This window comes from Struthio camelus, chromosome 16, assembly GCF_040807025.1.
Source record: "Struthio camelus isolate bStrCam1 chromosome 16, bStrCam1.hap1, whole genome shotgun sequence".
NCBI lineage: Eukaryota > Metazoa > Chordata > Aves > Struthioniformes > Struthionidae > Struthio > Struthio camelus.
The window spans coordinates 17,037,071-17,059,677 of NC_090957.1; the positions used below are offsets into that span (position 1 = coordinate 17,037,071).

Here is a 22,607-nt window from a genome sequence, read left to right on the forward strand (position 1 = left end):
ATTCATAGATAAGTCAATTATTGGGGTTCCCTGCCACAACTACTGTGATTCAGGGCCTGTGAGCCTCCTAACCCGATACAGGTCAACAGCAGGAGGCCTGATGGACCTGCCAGGGCTCTGAAATCATTTAAATCCTTCTCCATACACAACGTTCCCAGCTAACGCAACCTGCAGCCTCTCTGCTGTTGACCTAGAACATATAAAAAACACTCACCCATCCCCGTCCAGGTGGATCAAGGTGTCACTCCACAGTGGCAGCACCAAACCCATCGTACAAGTGCTACTGTAATAAGAAAGAGAAGGTCAGGCCATCTACTATAGCGCCACACAATTACTCTAATTTCACAGGAATGGTTGCAGATGTTTGTATTCATTAGGAAAAAAAATGAATAGATCCCACTGTTGCTTCAGACAAACAGGGCCAGTGTTGTTTCCTACAGGTGTCCGGCAGGGATTATTAACCAGATACAGTACACCAGTACTCCTTCAAGCAAGCTTATAGGGTTAACGTACACCCAGAAGAAGAGCAAACAGGATTTAGAAGCAGTGAGCTCTCAGCAGGTCAGAGGAGGCTCACAGTCTTCGGTCAGCTCAAAGCTTTCTTTATAGATTAGCCCCTCTCAGGCTCAAGTGGCTTGGCTCCAACTCCAATCCATAGCTGTGTTTTTCTGCTAGCCCCTCAGCCACAGCTGCTGGGAACAAGGGTCGGTGTAATGCAATGCTGGGGTGACTGTCAGCAGGGCAGGTTAACAGGCACAGCGTATCACCCGCTGTTGACTCCTGCCCCTCCTCCCCCTCCCACACCTAGAAGCCAAGCACCGCAGCCAGCCAAGACGGACATCTCTTGGCAATCCCGCTCTTCTCTCAGTTGCTTTGACCTCTTTGCCCTTGTAGTCACCTGCTTTCTGCGAGGCTGAAGAAAAGGCCAAGTTAAAAGCAGAAGTCAAGTGATGGAAAAAGGCAGAGGTGGGGGAACCTCAACACAACCTGCATCCGGTTGGCAAACAAAAAGGCTGAATCTCATAAAGCTGTAAACCAGCCCATAATCAAAGCAGCACACATCAAAAAAGAATCAGATTCAATCATCTCCTGTTCTAATGCTTTGCACTAGCGGCTCTCAAATTTCCTACGATCCCTAACACCCACATTGGTCGCTGCAGCTCAGGAGAGGTGGGGGAAGAGGGCAAGAACGGAGGCTTCAGGGGCTTAGCACACGTGAAGTCCTGTTAAACACGCATGCTTCGGACTGACTGATGCCCAGCACAAGGAGACAATACAGCATGCAGCTATTTCTGTTGACTATATGAGATGAGCTCATGGAAAGTCATGTTTTTAAAAGGCTTCCAAGGTGGCCAGGGTATTTTTAGTGATACTTTTCAGCAAGCGCTTATCAGAGTCCATAGCAACAAGTCTAAATTGAGTTATAAATACTGAGTGGGCTAGGGGAGGGTGTATCAGACTGACCATCCAGAACTGAAGTAACTCTAGGAGAAAGCTAAAAACGACCCTGCTACGTTATTAGAGACTGAATGCCAACGAGCTCTCAGTTATCAAGGGTGCCTGTGTGGGTATATCACAGCCAATAGCAGGCTTCAAGCTCGCAGCACCCTGTGCAAGGACAAGTTATTCTTATACTACTATTCCTATACTGAGAGCATCTCTGAGCTACAGCTGTACACACGTGTACAGGAATGGACCTGGGAGCCAGTGGCAGCATCAGGCTGGTCCCCATTTCCAGCAGGGATCACCTGAGCTAAGAATTCAAATCAAGCTGCTTGAAATTAAGCATGGTGGCTGTCGTGATTAGCAGCAGGTTGCCTGAAGGGTCATCGTTTGTTAGCCAAACGGTTCAAAAAGTTTCTAGTGACCCTACTAACTCCCTGAAAGTAATTTGTTTCAATTAGGATTAGTAGCAAAATTAATTCCTGTAGCACAGCTGTGCTTAAAGATAAGGACTAGAAACAAGCATGTGCATGAAAATTTCCAAAATGGGTTGAATACCCACATTCTTCTTTTCTCACCTAGGTCAAGATTTACTTATATATTTTTAAAGAGCCGTGTCCCTCCGTGCCCTTTTGCCCTCTCCAAAGAGAGTCCAATGTCCCCTTCTAAACTTGACGCGTCTGTCCCCAAGGCTGCCGGCTGAAGCTGCCTCCTGGCTTCCAGTCACTCCAGCAGCAAAAGCTGCTTCCCAGGCACATCCTGCAGCCCTTTGGAGAGGTCAGCAGCAATTTGAACGAATGAAGCAAAAGCACTAAACCCTGGTGACATACTAATGTCTGGGGAGAGCACATGTTGTGTAACATCTGCCATCAGCAACCCTGACATTCCCATCAGGCCCTTTGTGCCATGACTTTGGCAAGGGGCTGCCTCATAGTCACTCTCTTATTAAGTGCTCTCCTGAACCCTGATGTGCAGCTTCTCTAATTGCAGCTTTTTGTCTCTTCGCAGGTGAGTTGTCTCCCTCTCTCTGGTGCACAGATGCAGGGCTTGGGGGCCTCACCATTCAGAGATCACTTCAAGTACTTAATGTCTTCACACAAGCCCGAGGCACTGAGGAATGGAGGAAACGCTGACCTATGCCGCTCCCGTGCGGCCTAAGCTGCGTTCTGCCAACGAACCTCAGAGACCAACAAGATCTCAGAATTATTCCCTTCTCTCTCCTTTTCTATCTCCTTTCAAAAAAGGACATTCTGAGCCTGGAGAAAGATGTCGGCCTGGAAAACCTGAAGCAGTCTATCCCCAAAAAAGCATGGACACCAGACAGTGGCTTCTACACATCTAGGGGAACACAAAGATTTCCCCCACCCAGACACTGAGTACCTGTCATTGGAAGAGAAATCCATCCCTAGAACAATGCTCTCCTCGGTGTCTTGTCTGCCGTTAGTGGATACTACCACCATGTATCTTGTGCGGTTCTGGTACGTACTTTCCAGTCTTACAGCCTAAGAAACAAAGAAGACAGATCAGCAGTGCAGCCAGCAAAAGGCACACTGTTACGTTTACAAGTCATCTTTCCATGCTGAGTGACAGGCAAAGAAGCAGCGATGCAGTATGCACTAGTATGGACGGCCAGGACTTTTCAGCCAGGCAATCAGTAGAGAAATGACTTACACAGAATACTTTTCCTCAACATTTGGGATGTTCCCAGTGACTGTTCCTGCAGGACTGGTCTGTCCCAGCAAGGCTTCATTTAAACAGCAGCCTATACAGCTGGCTGCCACAGTCCTCTGACTGGTCCCAGCCTAGGTAGCTTCATGCAGCATTAAGCATTCAGCGAGACGGGTGTTGAATGAGCTCTTCATCTCACAGAAGGCTTTGTTCAAAGAATCAGAGCTTTCCTTTATTCTCCTGTGTGTAACAATAGCTCCAGCAAGACTCCTTCCACCAACATCCTAGACAGCTGGGCAGACAACTAGAGTCTAATTGATACGTGGTTTCCCACTGGCCCTCTGAATTTGTCAAGCAGCTTTCCAGTGCAGAAGTAACCCTACTGTCTTATACCTGGCAGGAAAAGAAAATTTCCCTACCATTAAGCTGTATCCACAGTTGGATTCAGATTGCTCAGAAGAGGTGAAAGTCATTGTGCCTAATTGCTCCTATCCCTACCACGGGTACCCCATTGCCAAAAGAGAGATCTAGTGGGACTGGCAGATGCCTGAATTTTCCCTCTGAACCAAATACTACTGCCAGTGCTCAGATAGCAGCTGTCTGGCTAAGTTGCAAGCATCAGATCAACATCAAGTTCCAGAAAGGCTATACCAAAGTGCAGTGCACTTCCAGAAGCCAAGAGGAACGGAGAATTCAAGTGGCCCAAGCAAGACCTCCTAAGGACAAACTGCTGCTCAGCAAGGAGCCAGGGGAAGGGAGCCCAGACAAGCGGTGCGTCTGGCTCTGTAAGCTTTGCCCATAGACATCTGCAGTAAGCAATTTTCACTTGCAACACTTTTTGGACTCTGTTCCAAGCCATTTGCAGGAACAGGGGTTTTAGTCAAAGGATCCCCAGTTAGAAAAACTAGGACATCCCTAGAAAGGAAGTGTCTTAATTATGTATACTGAATCTTAACTTTGCTTTGGACAGCCTAACCTAACCCTGAAACGCTGTCTAGTTTCAGCATTTACCTTATTGTTAACCTGCTTCTTGAACTTTGAGCAGGGCCTGCAGAGACCAAACACGGATGAGAAAAGTGCCACAGCCTCAGCTCACCCTGGGCTCTAGACAGATATATCTGTCTGTCGTGATGAGACCCAGTTGTTGAATTCCTCATGACTGAATGGTTTAAGCTAGAATCAGTACTTGACATCTTTCGTAAACACCTGACTTCCTCAAACCCAGCAGCCCTACTGCAGCCCTCCCAAGCCACTGCTTGCTCAGACCCCTCCCTGGAAGATCGTGGCAGTTCAGGGATCAGAGGGCCTGCACTAAATAGCCATTTTACCCTAAGAAAAAAAAAAAAAAGCTCACAAGATAACTATTGCATGGGAAGACCTCTCACAAGCAGGCTGCCTTTCCCAGTCCTGCTCCTTTTGCCTGGCAGTTTGTTCTAACGTGCCCTTGAGGCCAGAATGGCATCTCCTAGCTTAGAGGAAGCCCATTCTTACCTCCTTCACACCTTGCCCATCCACTAGATAGTCAGTCTCTACCACAAGATGTGGCAGAATCTACAGTGAAGGTTAAAACAGCAAGCTCAAAACAGAGCTTGCTTTTTCACACAAGTGCTCTATCGCAGGAGACTATGCTGAGCGCAGTGGGGAAAGCCTCCCAGTGCAGCAGCTCTGGTGATGAGGGTGGAACAGCAAGTGCAGGCAGGAGACAGCATTGACTGCGTTTTCTAGACTCGTCCAATAGGACTGAAGACCAACGGAAACTACCCAAATGCTGACGCCAGCAGACAGATGTGCTCTGTACAGCGAGAGACTGTGCCTCACCCCATCTCTTTAGGATAAGTCATGCTAAAACCAGCCTTCTTTTCCTTCTTACTCCTTGAATCACTGGGATTCCTTTGGAAACACAGAGGATCAAAGAGGTCAGGCCTTCCCGGTGCGAATTCTGCCAAAGTCAGCTGTTTCTACAACTAACCACTTGTAGCAAAACAGAAAGGGTGCTCTTCAGCCTACAAGAGCGAGCAAGCAATCACCAAGGTCTTGGTGGTTAAAGTCATTACCTACATTAGGATCCAAACCTCAAATAGAAACAAAGACTTCCCTGAAACCGGAGCAGCTGGCCAGGAGCTGCCCTGTGTCCAGGGCATGAACACACGAGTTTTGTTCTACTTCTCTTGAGGCCAGTCCAGGAGCAAGAGGATTAGCATAATCTAACTTACTTTGCTAAACCAATTTGGCTAGCAGTAATTAGAAGTGTGGTTTTAATGCAAGACCCTTTAGAACAGGGCTAGCCAAACAGCGGCCAAAGGTCATGTAGCCTCAAGTCACTGGGTGGAGGGCGGGGGGGGAGGGGGGAGATTTTCAGGGGAACAATTAAGAGAAACAGGGCAAGGCTTATTGTGGTGTTCTCTAGACCCAACACTTACACCCTTCCCACAAAGCAAAGAACCATCACTGGAGCAGATAATGCATTTTGCTAAATTTATGAGAATAATAAAACAGTAAACTTTACATTCTAGACCAGCCAATCTCAAAAATTACCCATCAAGTCAGAAATTGGTCTCTAACCTTTTCATTAAGCACTAGCTTATATGCTCACCCAACAGGAGGGGCACAACCATTAGCTAAAGGGTCTGATGCCTTTTAAGTGAAGATATTTGAAATCACAGTCAATCTATGGAGGGTGGCCTAGCTTCAGGGACTGTCATGAGATGGAAGGGTCTTTCTCAACAGCTCATCTACACAGAGCTAGCTTTCTCCTCAGTTTGAGGAAGTTATTTATAATCTGTTTATGCACAAGACATCCTCTGTAGTCTTTCCAGAGCTAGCAAATTTTTTTTAGTTTTACCTACACACAACCCGACTTTACCTTCTGCTGCAATTTTGTTTCATCAAAAGTATCATGTGATATTCTATCAATGCTTATCAACAGCACATTCCAACAGGCAAGCCCATACTGATCTTTCATCTTTTTCATGCTACAGGACAGTAAGCGCTTCGTACAAGAAGCTCACTGGGATATCTGATTTGAAGACCAAAAATTTTAAAAAAAGACAACTGTCAGAAGTCTTGTTTCTTGACATTATTAAACGCATAAGTGAACAGCTTGCCACTCTGCAAAGTTCCAGGAGTACTTTCAATCAATTTGTACACTTCTAACCCATTTTCCCCCTTTCCTGCTGATCCTTACACTGGTACCATTGCTCTGATCCTGCTCTCATGAAAGGCTGCAAAAGCTCTGCCAATAGCTCCAACAGAAACAAGAGTTGTTCCAAAATCTAAGTGTAGGTTTATAGAGGATTAGATTCCTCTGTTGCCCTCTGAATGACAGCAGCCAACACAAGAAGAGAAGGCGTTTCTCTCAGTACTGTTTATATTTCAAATCTTATTTGTATCTACTATTTTATGAGAGAGTCTATTGCAGCTCTGCACACCCTTCGTTCGTCAAGAATCAATTAGATTCAAGTAGACTATCAAACTTAACCTCATGCAAGATTTTAGCATTCCAAATGCAGCTCTGAACAAAAGGGTTTATGTCTCAGCCCACAAAGTCCTTATTCAGCTGTTAAGGCTAATTTGTCCCAAATCACACAATGTAGCCAGTGATATTGCTGAACAATGACTTCTTCAATAGCTTCCAATGTTCTAACCCTGGCTCTGATTCTGCAAAGTACTGTGAACCCCCATTCCCATCAGCCTCACTGAAATGTTAGCAACTGCAAGGTGGGCCTGACAAAGTTTAGGAGTAAGCCCTTCCGTTTGCTTACAAAGATTGTTCATGGCAAAACATTCTCTGCGGTACTTTTTAAAGTTAAAGCATTCTGTAGCATCCCTGGCTGTTTTCTAGGTATAACCATCAGATAAGTCCAGCTCCAGCAAAATTCATGAGGTTTCTGCAAACCAGAGGTGACAGAATAACACTCCTGATGCTGACAAACCTTCTTTGGGCATACGTTGCTAAGATGCACCAAGACAACACAGGAAAGGAACTCCAAACTACTGAGCGATAAGACATGTAGAGACATTGCAATCGTGCCTAACCTTGAAGAGTACTTCAGCAAATCCTATGCAAATTCCTCATTGCTGCTCTTTAGCTTCTGGAGGTCTTTGGGACAGCATATTAACACTATAAACAGCATCACTTAATTTTCATTACATCATTAAAGGAGGCAACAACCCAGAAAAGCAGGTAGACAGGGATCAATATGGGAGCGTAGTTACACAGGGATCTTACAAGCTTCTTCTTTATAAGCCATTGCCTTTTGGGATGCAACAATTTAGGAAAGCACAGAGTGAGGAATATAGCTGAACTAAGGGGGCAGGGCACATGTCCACACTGGTCAGACATAAGTTACTGACTCCTGATTTAACTAGGACACCAAGTTAATGTACCCAGCTTCTCTGGCAATTGTTACAATACTTTCTGAGAGCACAAGTACTTAGTACTTGGATCAAATAAAGGCAGAGTTTTCTAGTCATACAATTTGTCTCTCTGGACAACCAAATAAGCCGAGTGGCTTTCACAACTGGCTGCTTTCTTTCCTCGTGGCTGCAAAGAAGTCTCCCCAAATTTGATGATGAAACCACTGGAACACGCACACACCACTGCTTTCACGAGTTATACAGGTATATTTGTCCAGTGGAATTTAACCTTCCCATTCACAAAACTGCAGATAAGCAAAAGCCAGCCTACCAGTCTGATGCTGTCTTCTGGGCGGAGCAGTATGAACATGGCCTGCAGGTGCTGCTGAAGATCCCCTATAGGACAGAGGGAAAGGTAAGGGCACAAAAATAGCCTTAAATCACAGGCAAGCACCTGGCTTGTCCAACCAGAGCAAACCTTTACCAAGAAACTCGACACGTCATTATGAGCATTGCCACTTCCACCCACCCGGAGATGACAAACTCCTTTCTGCCTCTTAGTCAGCTGCTCTGTGCTCACCTGTTCTCATCTAACTATGCTCTCTCCTAACTTCCTTTGCCTTTTTAACAGGAAGGAAAAAATGTTTCAGTATTATTTGTTCTTTTAAAAGCCAAGGCAAGCTAAGTAGAAACGGCCTCCACCTCATGGTTCAGCATCCCATACTACCATGTGTTCACCAAATCAGGACTCCTTCACTGGTTTTACATTGACTTTTTACCTAGTGCAGTACTCCCACCTAGACAAAAGCATCTCCTTTGAAATGAGATTCAGTCCCATCTTAGAGCAACACGTGCTCACATTTGCTTATGTGCCAGCCCCACCCAAAGATCTCTAAAAACTGCCTCCTGAAGATCAAGAAACCATACTTTTTCCTTGAAAGTGCTTATTACTGCCTTACTGGTGAGGCTGAGGAAGGCCAAAAGCAGGAATCACTGTTACGCAGCAACTTTAAAGCCTTCTGAAAGAAAGCTGAGTAGCACATGTTCCTGCATCAGCAGCATTTGAAAGACAAAAGTGAGACTCCTTTCACTTTGTCCTGCTGCACAGGCTTCGCAGCACCACTCCCCAGCCTGTGGACAGCAAAGGGTTTCTCTGCTAAGCATATCACCCTCAGAGTGTCAGTAAGCAACAATGCCTCCAGCGATAGGCTGTTTCTTCAATCGTTACCTGAAAAATTAATTTGCATTCCCAGAAAGTCAAGCAGAAGGCTGCCAGGTGGCACAGATCGGCAAGAGGAGGAGCCTTCGCCCTGCCACCCTCTCCCACTCCTACACAGATGGGAAGCTAAGTTTAGGTAACACTGCAGGGAAGAGCATGAACGTCGGGGCAAGTATCCAGTGCAAGGTTTCATGGACTTTCAAAAATAAGGAGACGCTGGGCACGGAGCAGCATCCAAAACTGCCATGTTAGGGAAGTGGAAGAAAGGAAACATTGCCCGGTGAGAGCATCCTACCTAGTTGTCAAATCATTTTTATAGCTCATGGAACAGCAGGGCTGAAGAGCTGCTGCTCTCTCCTCATGGGACAAGCCTATGTGGAGTGGGATACACAGGACAGAGTAATGTCTGCTCTCCCCTTCCCTTATGAAGAATGAGTCAATGCCCTGGGACTGCATTTCTACCAGGTGGGCAATGAGAGTAGAGAGGAGGGGGGGAAAAAAAAAAAAAAAAAAAAGGCAATCAGCAGTGCTAGGAAAGTTGTGTATAAAGCACCAGAGGTGACAGCACCTAAAGCTACTTCCTGGCCAAGCACATTGTCCCCAGTGCTGGAGCAGCTGGCACATGCTTCCCTAAACAGCAGTTATCCAGACAGACAGTTAACCTAGGAAAGGCCACCTCATCCATCGGATGCTTGTTCTCCCGGGGGTGCAGTGGGAGACAGGATTTCCCTGTGTCAACACCAGCACAAAATGTTGGCAATGATGCTCAGTCTCAGCAAATCTTAGATGACAGCGCAGTGGGAATCGGAGAGAATGGTGGGTTCAACAGATAAAGTTCCCTTTGCTTCATGTAGTGTCTCCTGCCTATAGCCTGGAAAAGCCCAGGAAGTATTTGATGCATGAGGTATTCACATATGTTAAGCAGCTTGAAATGAAAGATGTTTCACATCAGTTTTTCTGTTTCACCTCCCCAAAAGATAGCACCTCCCATTTATTGCTACCACTAATTCAACATCAGAAATTTCTTAAAAGAGATGAAGTTCCCAAAGATAAAACATACCACTAGAACTGCTGGATTCTCTCAATACTTTAAATAAAACATAAAAAAAGAAAAAAGAAAAAAGAAGCCAGTTTCTCTTTCTGCAAGGCTCAATCAAGGAGCTCCATTAGCCCTCATCTTCAGAAAGTTTATTGCAGTCCTCCATTCCCCTGCTGATTACTAGCCTGCCCAACAACCTTGGAAGCTCCAGAGCTAGAAAGTAAGGCACCGCTTCCTTGACCAGCTTTCGCTGCTTACAGTAGTTTCAGCCCTGAAAACACAAGGCATTCTGTAAGCTTGCTGGATTAAGAAAAAGCAAAAGGAAAGGTTTTAGCGTGCCAGAATCAGCACAAAGATATCACATCCTGTCCTGTGAAGAGCCATGAGCTTTGCTGGCATTCACGGCACGTCTACTGCTTCCCTATCGCAATGTCCAGCAACAAGCAGATGCTTTTGTTTCCTCTGAGCTGGCAGGCTAGGTCCAAAGAATCAGCTAGGATGGGACCTTAAGCTGACTCGCAGTATTGTAGAGATGGCAAAAGCTCCAGGAAAGCTGCATTCTTTTCCGGCCTTCTCCAACGTCAGAGTGCAAAAGCAAAGCCCACCAGCCTGCAGAATAGAGCCAGTTTGGCAGTTGGCACAGAGCTCAGGACCGCCCAGGAGATGAGGAGGGACAGCTGATACCTTATCTAGTCAATCTGCCAACTAGTGGTGACTGCCATTTTTGAAGATGATACAATTAAAGAAATGGGTGTGGGCATTCACTATTTCCTGTTACGCATTTACTTTTTTATGCTGGATTCTAGCACCTCTGATGAATTCAGGAGGTCAGGAAGGTTAGGGAACCTTCCTAGAAACAGCTCTAGCAGCCACTGGAAACACTATAGCATCCACAGGCAGCAATTTCATACTGAAAAGCCATGCCCACTCCCCCCTCCCTTCCAATTTGGGGTGCCAGAGTTAAATCACATGACACACACAGGGAAACAAAAGTTGAGCACAGATTATCAGCGGCCAAGAAAGGAGAGTTCACCTCTCTCCATCACTGTTTTAAATTGGAGTAGCACAGGCATTTCGCTTAGGAAGGAGACAGACTGACCCCTTGGTGCCTGCTGGCACATGCTGCATGTTAGAAAAGTTAACGGAAGAAGAAATACAGTGCACGTTCTCATACAAAAGACACTTTTCAGTGAGATCTCCGAGCGCCTTAAAAAACACCTTACCATTAGTATTACTTAACAAGCTAGGACACTGAGGAAAGGAGAAGTACTGAAGCCTTGCTAAACCTTATCCCTAAGTTGAAGAGACAGGAAAAAGAGAGTCTTCTAAGAACAAAAATCCCATCCCTCAGGCAAGCCAGCCTCTCCGAATACAGAACATCTTGCTGTAAGCAATTACAACACAGCAGATTTGCTTTCTTGGCAGCCTGGCTTCTAAAAGCTCCGTGCTGATTAGACAAGCGACTTTGTTTTCCACTAAGCTCTCCAGACCTCATGCAAGCCAGCTGTAGCATGCAGAATCCCAGGCAGCAAAGAGTCAACGCTGTTCATGCTGCCTTGCACAGGTTCACAAGGAAAACCATCACACCTTTTGGCAATGGACAAAATTGAATCTAGCCTCTCTGCTTTTCTCCCTGCCCCATAAGTCTGAATTTCTCAACATTTTTTTTTTCCTGGTGATTGTTTAATGGAAGAGAAAAACCCCATGCTATCTGATTCCTGTAAAGCACCATCCATGAATAAGCACCACACGCACATTGAAAAACAACCTTCCCTGAAATGTTTGAGTTTCATTATTCAGACTGACCTTTCAAACAAAGAATCAAAGCACAAAACAAATTAAACTCCAGGAGATAAAGGGGGTGGAATTCTGACTGCCTCCGTATTATTCACACACATCGCAAGTCAGAGAAGTCACACTCATTCTGCTCAGGGGTTTCTTTACTACCCTGTACAGGTAAGTTTCCTCCCTTTCTTTCATCCCAAGAGGCTGGTTTCAGATCAGGAAGGACATCCCATATAACCTCAAGTTTTCCACTGCAATGCACAAAGATTTTGAGCACCACTGTCCATCTCCACTCTCATGCAGAAGTCAGAGGATGAGATTTGGGGGGGCAGAGCACAGGTAGCACTCCTGTTCACAACTCTCCATGATGTCATGACTGCTGCCATGAAGTCACTCATTTGTTTGATTTTGCTCAACGAACAAGGGAGTGCTAATTTTTTTTTCCTATCAGCACAAAATATTGCAGTCTTGAGATGGGGATGTCCAACTTTAATGCACACCTTGTGTAAAACAGGAATGTGCTTTGTTTGATGTGGAAGAACTCAAGGAAGGTGAAGGCAGAAAGGGAGTGAGCAGAGGAGCCTCAGCTGGTAGAGGCAACATGCTTACCTGCATGCTTGTTGCGCCTGTGGCTGATCCGGGGAGTAGAAGACCCATTTCCTCGCGGCAGGAAGAGCGCTGCACCTTTCACAGTGAGGAAGCTTTCGCTGATGCTGCAAGGGAAGAGAGGAACAGTGAACAAGGAAAACTCGCTAGAGCTAGGCTTTAAAAGGAGAAAAGCAATCTTTCAACGAATGCTCTGTTATGCTGCAAAGAAGAGATTTAGACTATCTTGCTGGTAAAAGACTTCTTTTTATTCTTTCTCACAGAAGTATTGCAAACATTCAAAGCACAACCGAGAACATCATGAATGGGGAAATTCTGAAAAGCAGAACACGCCTGGTATCGTCCTGTCCGCAGAGGTGGGACCTGAGGGATTAGCCTAGGGCTATATTTTTGATTTGAAAGTCAAGGCGAGAGATCCACACTTCTAAATGGTGAATAATATAACAGGCCCACGCACCCTTGTCAGGATGGATCCTGTTTACCCTGTGCCTTGTGGCTCAGGCCCAGCTGATGCCTCATAGAAACAAACGTCTCCCTTCAGTAGTTAGCGCAAGCAGAATCAGTGGGCATAACAGATTACGAGACCATGAAACTACCGTCTATGAATCATATGATAAATAACTCACAAAGACTCTGATAAATTAAAACTGTAACACTGTTAACTTCAGACATCACTGACTGCCTTGACTTTGCCCTTTAATCAAGTCCAATAAGGAGACAAGTTTGTGGAAAAGGGCAATAAAGAGTTTGCAAGATCTGAAGAACAGCTGATATTTTAAACACCTCTTCCAGTGTCTTTCTTAAAGCGGCTGTGGCTCATGCAAAAAGTGAGATTCTTCCTACACGTTACAATTAAGTCATCCTGTTGCATAGTTCAGGGTTCCTGCTTTTCTTGGGACTGATGAGATAGCCATACACGCTTTGAGGAAAGTCAGATCCAATTCTACAGTAACAGGATGGTTGATGAACGTGATAAGAGAGGATGGGCGAGTCCCTGGCTTGTGTACCTCACCAGCTCGGTGCCTCAGAAAAGCAGCTGATTTGCTGGATCCTCTTGACAGAACAAGGGACTAGGAACCTCTTAGTTCCTTTCTCTGCTTAAGCAAATACTGAAGCTGATTATTCCTTTCGCTGAGAGCAAAGGAATAGGAAATTATAATAGAGAAAAAAGCCTCACCATATATTTCAACAAATTCTAAGTTACAAAAGGCAGGTAACATACCAAGGCCAAAATACAAAATATACCATGTCACCTCCCTTCACGGCTGCTTCTGCTCTGCAAAACAAGTAAAGGCTAACTGCTGCCTTCAGCCCCGAAGCCAGGAACCCATCTCAGTACCTACTTAGAAGTTGGCATATACTTAGGCACCACAGAAGACAAGAGCACTACAGAGGACTCAAATGTCACCACAAACCAGGAGTCCGCACGGCACGAGGGCATGAGTGTGTAGTCTTGTTTCCTGAACTGAGGTTGACTGCTCTAACAATAGGCTTTGCCCATTAAGTTTTTTCCATCTACACAAATTACAAGAGCTTGTGTTAAAACTGGATTGCCACCTAACTTCAAGCATGTTTCTGGGCCCTCCCCGTTCTCCTGGTGGGCATATCAGAAAATGTCATAATTCCAAATTCTCTGAGCTCCAGAAAAGCAGATGCACACACCCAGAAAGATTTTTTTTTCTCCAAAGCCTGCAGCACATCCCAGTGTTTAGATTGCACCGTCTGTCATAACCTCAGCACTCCTCCTCAGTGACAAAGCGTCTCCCAGGACTATTTTCTAAAATTATAACAGATGTTAAACATTCAGTGGATGTTTTAACAAAACCAGAATTTAAAAAAAAGGAAAAGTCCCTCTTCCTAAATCAAAATGGATCAGAGACCTAATCTGTGCTAAAAAAACCCCCACCTAAACAAACAAAAAAAGCCATTTGGCACACTGAGCACAGATGTCCCCCCATGGGAAAGTCAGACCCTTTTCATGCCAAAAATCTTGACTGAGCCTCCCTAGCTCTTGGTGACAAATACATCCTCTGGAAGTCCTCAAGCTACGCAGTTCCTTGAAGCTTGAATACTACAGAAGCACTGAGCTATCTTGAAGGCGCTGACTTCACAAGATCTTTCCCCCTCATTTAGTCAATATGCTTTGATTCAGCAATGACCCTAGGTTCTGGAAAAGCACAGTTCTGTTCCTGCCTAGCACCCACCAGCAGGAGGAAGGTAAGAAAGCACGCTCTGTATTGCAGAGCCTCTTCAGCACACAAGAAAATAACAGTGAAAGAGTCAGAACACATTCCCTCCTTTTCCTCTTCCCTCTACAACCTCCAACCTCACCACAGGGGCAAATGAATTTCAAGCTGTACTGGTGGAAAAACAACTCAGTAGTCACAGCCAGCTTTCATGTAGTTAATTCTACCAACAAAGCCAACAACTGCTATTAGCAACCCTTCTCCCTATGCCTGAGGCTTCCCCAAAAGGCTGAATTAGCAACTTATTTTTAGTAAATAAAGCAGCATGTGGCTAGAGGGCTGGGAGGTTAAAAATCTTCTCACTTCCATCACTTTCTCTTATTGCCAGCTCCCTGCTGGTGGCCACCTGCCTGGAATGGAGACCTGCTGCAGAACTAGAGAGATTCCTATCAGGTCCATCCTCCCGCTGGGCCACCTTCACTAAAGCCACCAAGTGCCTTGTTTTGGGACATTAAGTACAAGCAACAAGCTTGAATTACTAAGGCTGGAACTAAAAGGGAATGTAATTTTCGATATGAAGGGTCACGACAGCTCAAGAATGCGGCAAAACAGATCATTCTTGTAGAGCAGGGAGGTCAAGCAGGCAGGAGAAGACCTCCTGCAGGACAGGAACAAGTGCAGGAGATGGTCATCAGTACTGACAGGAAAAGAGCCGACTGCCAAGACAGGAGCACAAGAGGCAAACAGCAACCAGCGTGTCCGGGTTATACATGCACACCCGGACATGGCATAGCACAGAGAAGGAGCCAGAGGCACAGATTACTCCTTGCTGGCATTGAAAATATCTCCTCCATACCTGTCTTCTGGAGGCAATTCCCTGGACTGCTGCTGCCAGCTGGGAGGGCTTCACTGCCTTGACATTATCTGTTGCATTCCTGTGCTAGGTTAAGAATGGGCAGGTCCTAACTCATAAGGCTTAAAAAGTCAAATTCATTGGGCAGTTCCCTCACTTTTCTCATCCTAAGTTTTCTCCAGCTTCCTTGGCCCTCCTGCCAATTACAGTTCTGGAGATATTCGTTGTGTAGACGAGGGCATGGCACGCTATCAGCATTCCCAACATCACCTGCAGTGAACTCAATGCCAGACTCAAAACCAGTGCAGCACCCTAGCAAAAAAACCTCACATAACACATGCACTAACCAAGCCCTTGCCTGGAGATTCAAGCAGTGAAGAAAAACTGGGGAGGCAAGGCAAGAAGTTTATAGGAAAGTCCAAATAGCTGCAATGCTAAATACCACTAAGGCTGAACACTGTTCTTTCAGGAGATGTTGGTTTTGGTGTCCCTGTCATGCCATAAGAAAAAAAGGAATCAGTTGTCTGACTTCCCCTCACCACCAACAGCTGCTTGCTTCATTCGGAGCCATCCTGCCTGGATAGCTCTAGCCATGTTCCCTCCCAAAAGCATAATATTTCAGGCTCAGATTACCCTTGGATGCTGCACCTGAGAAGGAGATAAGGAGAAGGAGTTAGATGGGAGGACAGGAGATCCTGAGAAGGAGAAGGAGAGATGATTCCCTTTGCAGGGCCCTAAACAAAGGCCCCATCCTGAGATGCTTCAGAAATACAAAAGGTAGATAAGATGTGCGTGAAAAGGGCAACTGGAGGCTCAGAACAATTCTCATGATGTAGGACTGTGCTCATCATAAAAGTAGAGCTATGCATATGCCTTCTACCAAAGATTTTTCCCTGCTGACAGCTCAGTGACTCCCAAACATAATTTGGGCTTTGAAATGCTTTTTAAAATCTGGTTTGCCAGAGCCTACTGGAACTTCAACACCCTTCGAAACTACTGCCTGGAAACAGATAAGGTATTAAGAGACACCAGAAGTGGTGAAGGGAGGAGCTGAGTCCAGGAGAACAGAAGGGTCCAGGCAGCCAACTTGGCACAGACAGCAAAGCAGAGTCGTACTTTAGCCACTCCCCAGGCGTGTCATCAGTACTCTGAACTACACGGTGGTTTCTTCTGGAGAAGACTTATATGGGACATATCTAAGAAATAGTTATTAAAGCTAGAAGCAATGCTCAGCACTACAGCTGATGAAACATGAATGACAACACCAGGTCGGTATCCATACACAGAGTCACTGAAACACAGAACAATCTCAGGCAGAAGCAAGATCAACTCCACAGTGTGACATTCTGGTGATAGTGCTTTACTTTTCTTCATGGCATCACAAAAGATTTACAAAAACCCTGCCTCTTACGTCCAAGAACTGGCTCAGGAGAAAGCTCCGTGTCTAGCTGGTTTGCCTCTGAAGCAAGTAGCACCCTTAAGACTACTAGCGCATATACTACTGTAATGCATTCCTCAGGGGGAAGGGAACCAACACAAGCAAAAAACCACACAACCCCTACAGAAACTACTACTTGTGCCAATTTTTCTCCCTGGCTTAACAGGCAGAAAAGATTTTGTAACGATTGCACACAGCAACGTCATCAAAACCGTTTACAGCCTTCTGCACAAAACGCGCGGGCACTCCTCGCAGCAGGTCCAGTTTCTGGACAACAGTAACAGAGCGCCGCGCATGCAACTCCCATGCGGCCCGGGGGCTGAGCTCCTCACGCGCCAGGAAAACCCTGCATCAGGGTTACGGATGGCAAATCAATCACGAACGCTTCCCCAGCTGTTATCCTGCACAGCTCAGGTAATAAATCACAAGCTCAAACACCAAACTGTAAGACACAAAAGAGAAAAATGTAGTGGTTTATAGACGACGGCTAAAATAGTCCATAACATGAATCATTTGAAATTTGGCCACGGCCCCACCAATATGACGTCTTCCACCTAATACGTTGCTGAGCAAGGCAGCTGCACTTTCCGAGCCGAAGTATGCCACCGTCCAAGAGGTGGATGAACCTGCATCACCCGCAGGTTTTCTGCCCCACAAAAGGGAACCGTGCGGGCCTCTGCAGATGCTATTTCATAAAGAAAGGAGGGAATACCTTTTTAAAAAGAACAGCAAGGAAGGCAAAGAGGCACCTGAACAGCTTCTGGCAAAGTCTTATCCTAACAAACGCTCAATTAAGTTATTGTGAGTCTGAGGATGACTTTCCAGGCAGCTCTACTTACTCATCAGAGCAGCTTCTTACAGCAGGCTCTGTCCTGTCCAGCCCAGCCCTTGAATCAGGCACTTGCCAAGAAGCACAAGTGACAGAGCGTGGCCCCGTCCCTCTGACGCGATCAGCGGGAGACGGGATCGCGCCGGGAAACACCCCGGAACGGGGCACCGTGGCGAGAAGCAAACCTCCCAGGAGGGTCACCCGCCAGCCAGGGCCGCCCGAGACACCCGCTGGCAGCAAGCACAGCCACCGCAGGGACGTCACCCTGCCCCTTTCCCCCTCCCCTCCTCTTCCGATTAGGAAGGGATGGGGACAGGGAAATGGAGATTCCAACATGCTTGAAGACATTTGAATTATTTTACAGAAGGAGAAATTTATTTTCTACGTCGGTCTCAGCGTCTAACTAGAACCCTGTAGAGAACGGCTTGGACGCAGCATCCCGCCAGCGAGCTACCGCCAGGCCCCGGGAGGCCGGCGCGCGTTGCCGGCCGAGCCGGGCACCCGCCGCAGCTGCCCGTGACAACAGCGTCACGCAGTAACCACGGAGGCCTCCCAACCGCTGCGCAAGGGAGCTCTTCCTAAAGGGCATCGCTAGGGACACGCCAGCAGCTCGGCGCAAGCTCTGCAAGCCAACGAACATCCTGCCTGGCAGGACTGCTCGGCGCGGCAGGAGGTCCCCACCCGCCCGCAGGACGTGCCCCTGCCCGCCAGCAGCTAGCTGGACCAAAAGCAAACACCGAAAAGCAGAAACGCTGCCCGAAAGCAGGCCGGCGCGTCTGACGGTAAGAAATGACACAAGTTAACCCTGATGTTGCCTAACTGGCAGCGTTCAGCAGCCCAAGCCCCGAGAAGGGGAAGCGCGAACGCGGGCAGCCGTAGCGCAGCGCTGCGGATTTCGGCCGGGAGGCTGCTTTGCCCAACGCCGCGCGCGTGAGCAGCGAGGGGCAGCCCCGTCCGAGGAGCGGGCGGCTCGGCGGGCGCAGGGAGGGGAACGGAAGTGCCGAAGGAGAAGGATGTCTGCTAGGAACTGAAAGTCTTGCGTGCCCAGTTTCTTTCCCTCGGTTTTAGACCGGGGCCAGGTCGCTCCCTCAAGAGCCTCCCGACGTCTCGCTCTAACATCTGAAGCTAGAGCACGCCGCGGGGGGGAAGAGCGCGTACGTATTTGTAATGAGATGAACGTCTCCTCGGCATTTCACATCTTATCTATCGCCAGCTCAGTTATATCAGGCTCCTTTAATCTGTAGGTTAAAAAACACAAAACCAAGAAGGAGACCAAAAACCAGAGGCTGCCAGGAGTGGCGCAGCTCTTCCCGAGGCCGTGGAGGACAACCGGGGACGCGCCAGGACTCACCCTGGAAGAGCAGCGATTCCAGCGTCAGCTGCACGCGGCGCGGCAGGAACGGAAAATGTTACAGATCAACAGGCCCAACAGCCTTCTATTTTTCTCAGCCCCTCAAGCCATTTCGCTCCCCGTTTCTCCCTCCTGCTCCCCTGCCCAAACCGACTGTTCCCCTCCCGCTACGGGAAGGGATGGGGCACGGCTGCACACCTGCATGAGAACAGCGAGGAGCCGTTTGAAAAAAGAAGAGGTACAAAAAAAAAGGTCCTGGTTCATAAAGCATGGAGCCGGCAGGCAGGGAGCAGCCGTTGCCAGATGCTCAGCGTTAAGTGCAGTCCGGCAGCCAAGGGCCTTTCTCCATCAAACCGCTGGGCAAAAGTGACGCACACCTCCAGCGCACCTCCCCGAAGAACTGCCCGTCATCTGCAGCAGAGCTGTCGGATGAGATAAAACACTTTGACTTCAGTTTCTGTGCATCTCTCCTCTGCCACCTGGCCAGGGCGGAAGTTTAAAGGGAATAAACCAGGCGCTGATCCGTCACCCTGCTCCGCCGGCAGCGTGGAGAGCAGTCCCCTGATCACCGCGGGACCTCTGGCAAAGCTGACTCTCCTACACAAACTCTTCCCAAGCCAAGATTTTAACGAGGAGACTATCCTTTCCTGCTCTCTGCCCTTCTCCGAGCCCTAAGAAAGGAGAGGAGCAGTAACGGATGTGGACGTTTTGGGAACCGTTCTGCAAAAAGCAGAGATTCCAAGACATCCTTTTGCTCCTCAGATGTTCCACAGGCAGCACTTAACTGTCCCTTTTTCAGTTTACACTGCACATTGTTTTTCAATAAACATCCTCCCTCTCTCCCTTGCCTGCTTTTTAAAGCACCTGGTTTTAATTATTGCTTATGGCAACAGTATTAGTAAACTATAGAGAGCGCAGCAATGTTTGGCTCCCAGTTTAAGCCTTTGCTCCTAAGTGGATGATGTTGGCCCTTGTCTTTTTCACACACAGGCCAGGTAAACAGGTTCACAGGCCATGCAAAGCAAAGTAGCACCAGTTATTACCACTCACTAATTTAAAACAAACAAACAAACAAACAGGGAAATGGAAGAGGTCAGGAGAACTCCGGAGCGCCCGGCGCTGACATTTGTATTAGCAGGGTCAGCTGGCAGCGCACCCAGACAAGCCTAGGCCTCTCTGGTATCAAAAATAGAAACCAACCCAGTGCAGAACAAAACAAGGGCCCTGACTTATTGAAATGGGTTCTGTAACACGGTCAACAGAGGTGACAACATCGAGGGCAAGGAGAGAAAGGGGAAGCGGCTCTCCAGCAAAGGCAGTCACTCACCACTCAGCACTTCTGCAACTCAAGAAACTGCACAAGGGGAAAAACAAACAAAGCGTGGGAACCGACTCCATCGCAGATGTTTGACGCAAACCGCATTTTTAGCAACTTCTGCATCTGTGCCTTTTTAAAAAAAAAAAAAAAAAAAAAAAAAGAAAAAAAGGAGCTGTCTACAGGCATTTCCTCTGCTCCAAGGTGGAGCTCCCTGGAAAGATAACTCAGCTGCAATTACACAGACAGGCATAATCACAGGAAGATCCGCAATGCTGAGTATAACCCGTTTGTACTAACTTACCTACTGATCCCTTCTCATCTTAGCCAAATCTGCTTCTCCCTTGCTCTGGTCTCCAATGCGAACATCTGCAGAAGTTGAGCTGAGACAACAAGAGCAGCTTACCATCTAGCCAGCAGATACTCAAATGGGAGGATAACGGGGGTGAATCTGAACTCTAAAAAGCCCCACACATTAGGTGGGAGAGAAACATCGCTCGTACTATGCGGGTACACGAGGTCTGCACGCAACCGCTGCCCAAGCGGCGGCGGTCCTCGGGGACGGTACGGAGGACCGCTGCTCTGGGCTGAGAAACTCGGCCCCGCTGGAGCTGCCCTGCTGCCGGTGCGGGGAGCCGCGCCGGGAGCTGCTCCCAGGCGAAGTCTTCGGCCCACGCAGCCGCAGCGGGTCTCTGCGCGGCGCCGCGGCCGACCGCAGCCCCGGCAGCACTCCCGCGCCTCCCGGCGCCCCGGCAGCGGGGCCGCCTTCGGGCTCCCATCAAACGCACCCCCCCACCGCCAGCGCTGCAATCTATTCATTACCGACACACAAGGGAAGACTTTTTTTTTAAAGCTGGACTCCAGAAGAAGTAGCTGAAGTCATTTTATAATTCCAGCTGCTGCTGCAGATGTCAAAGCCTGCGTGGGTTTCCCGCTACCCTCAAGCGCCCCCGGGCGATGAATGAACCAGCTCAATAACGTATAAACCCCTCAATCGTTAGCAACGCAGGCAGGCCCCTCGCACAGGCGTCGGGTCCCTCTCCGCAAGCCTACGCGGCGGGCTCGGCGCTGCCTTCCCACCCCGTCTACGGGCCGACAGCGATGCCGGCAGCTCCGCGTTACCGTCCACGGGAGCCGGTGGCCGCGCGTGCGCTCAGCACCCAGCCAGTCGTACAGTCACACACACACACACACAGCCCCGGCCGTGTCATCACGCTATCAGACCTGTCTGCATCGCTTCCCGGCAGCGCACGGCGACGTCAGCGAAGCAGCTGAGAAAGGCACAAACTTCCTCATTCTGGGGCGCGCTCCGTCCCCGCCGCTGCCCGGGCGGCTCGCGGCCTCAGAGCAGCATCTGCCTCTGACGAAAGACAGCGCTCACGGGAACACCCTGCCGTGGCAGATGGTGTTACAGACCGTCAGACAGCACATTATTTCAAGGAGTAGCTATTTGGGCAGCTGATACAATTCACAGCAAAAACCAGAGGCAGGTCGTAGGACAGACACAAGCTCCCGCACAGTGGAATGCACTGATTTCACACGCAGCACGCCTAACCGAAAACTGTACCTACTTTCTACCTTGTTACATAACACGAAGGAAGTCTCAAATAGCCAAACGTTTTACGACTGTTAGTCAGTCACCGAGTCAGCTTTAGAGAACCCATCTGAGGAGAAAGCAAAATATTACAAAAAAGCAACAGAAAAACAAGTTGTGCAAAGAAAGCTCTGAAGCGCTCTGGAATTCAGCACTGAAGAGAGGGGCGCAAAATCATTTCTTCTGCAGCCCAAGCACGACAGTTCACAGACGGGAAACGGGGTGGTTAACACAATTCGAGTGCTTATTAAGAAATCTGGGCATTCAATGTTTACAGAAGAAATTTGATTCAATGCATTTTTTTAAGCAAGAGATCCGGACCGGAAGCGAGGCTGTGAAGGGAATTTGTTTTACATGATAGTCCCCGAAGGCTTTCAGGTCTCCGAGTCAAGACATTCCCAGATAAAGCCCTACAGAACATTCTTCTGGTGCTATACGCTGTTTAAACATCTACGGACGCTAATGCATACCAGCAGGCTGGTGGAGCAGGACACTCGCACTCGAGGGAACGCTCCTCCGAGCTTCGCCGCCACGCGCGCAGCGCTCCCGACAGCTCGTTCTGTCCAAAAGCGGCCAGCTTCAGCGGTAGGAGCAAAACGCTTTCAGAAATACGTTCTTAAGGAACGCTCTTATCAGTGTGAGAAAACTTCACAGGGGTAATCTATCGCATCAAAGATCAAAATAAAAAAAAAATAGCATTTTGATTAGTTAACTTTAGAAAGAGCGACCTCTGTTTGGCCTGTCCCTATCATTTCCCTCTCAGAACTAGCAGAGAGCAGGTCGAGCATCTTTACGCCATATGGTCACCTCCTCTGTGGCCGGCGCGCGAAGCACTGCTTTCGTACACAGCACCTCTCTTTTCGAGCCAGAACCAAGAGCCGACACGTCCCCCAGCAGCTGGCTAACAAGCACCGAGCATGAACGG

The 22,607-nt window shown here is 47.9% G+C and overlaps 1 protein-coding gene across 5 annotated transcripts in view; it reads right to left on the bottom strand.

The window, feature by feature from the left end:
• SSH2 (slingshot protein phosphatase 2) overlaps positions 1-22,607 on the bottom strand; it is a 106,209-nt gene that overhangs the window by 24,932 nt on the left and 58,670 nt on the right. For 3 of the 5 annotated variants that reach the window (XM_068910583.1, XM_068910579.1, XM_068910581.1), the window contains 4 exons: positions 12,120-12,223; positions 7,799-7,863; positions 2,824-2,945; positions 215-283 (listed from right to left, as the gene is read on the bottom strand). In XM_068910583.1, coding sequence (XP_068766684.1) covers positions 215-283; positions 2,824-2,945; positions 7,799-7,863; positions 12,120-12,223 — 360 coding nt within the window. Of the gene's footprint in view, positions 1-214; positions 284-2,823; positions 2,946-7,798; positions 7,864-12,119; positions 12,224-20,392; positions 20,472-20,910; positions 21,188-21,210; positions 21,315-22,607 lie in introns of those variants that run through there. The other 2 variants (XM_068910582.1, XM_068910580.1) reach the window with 2 other exon arrangements.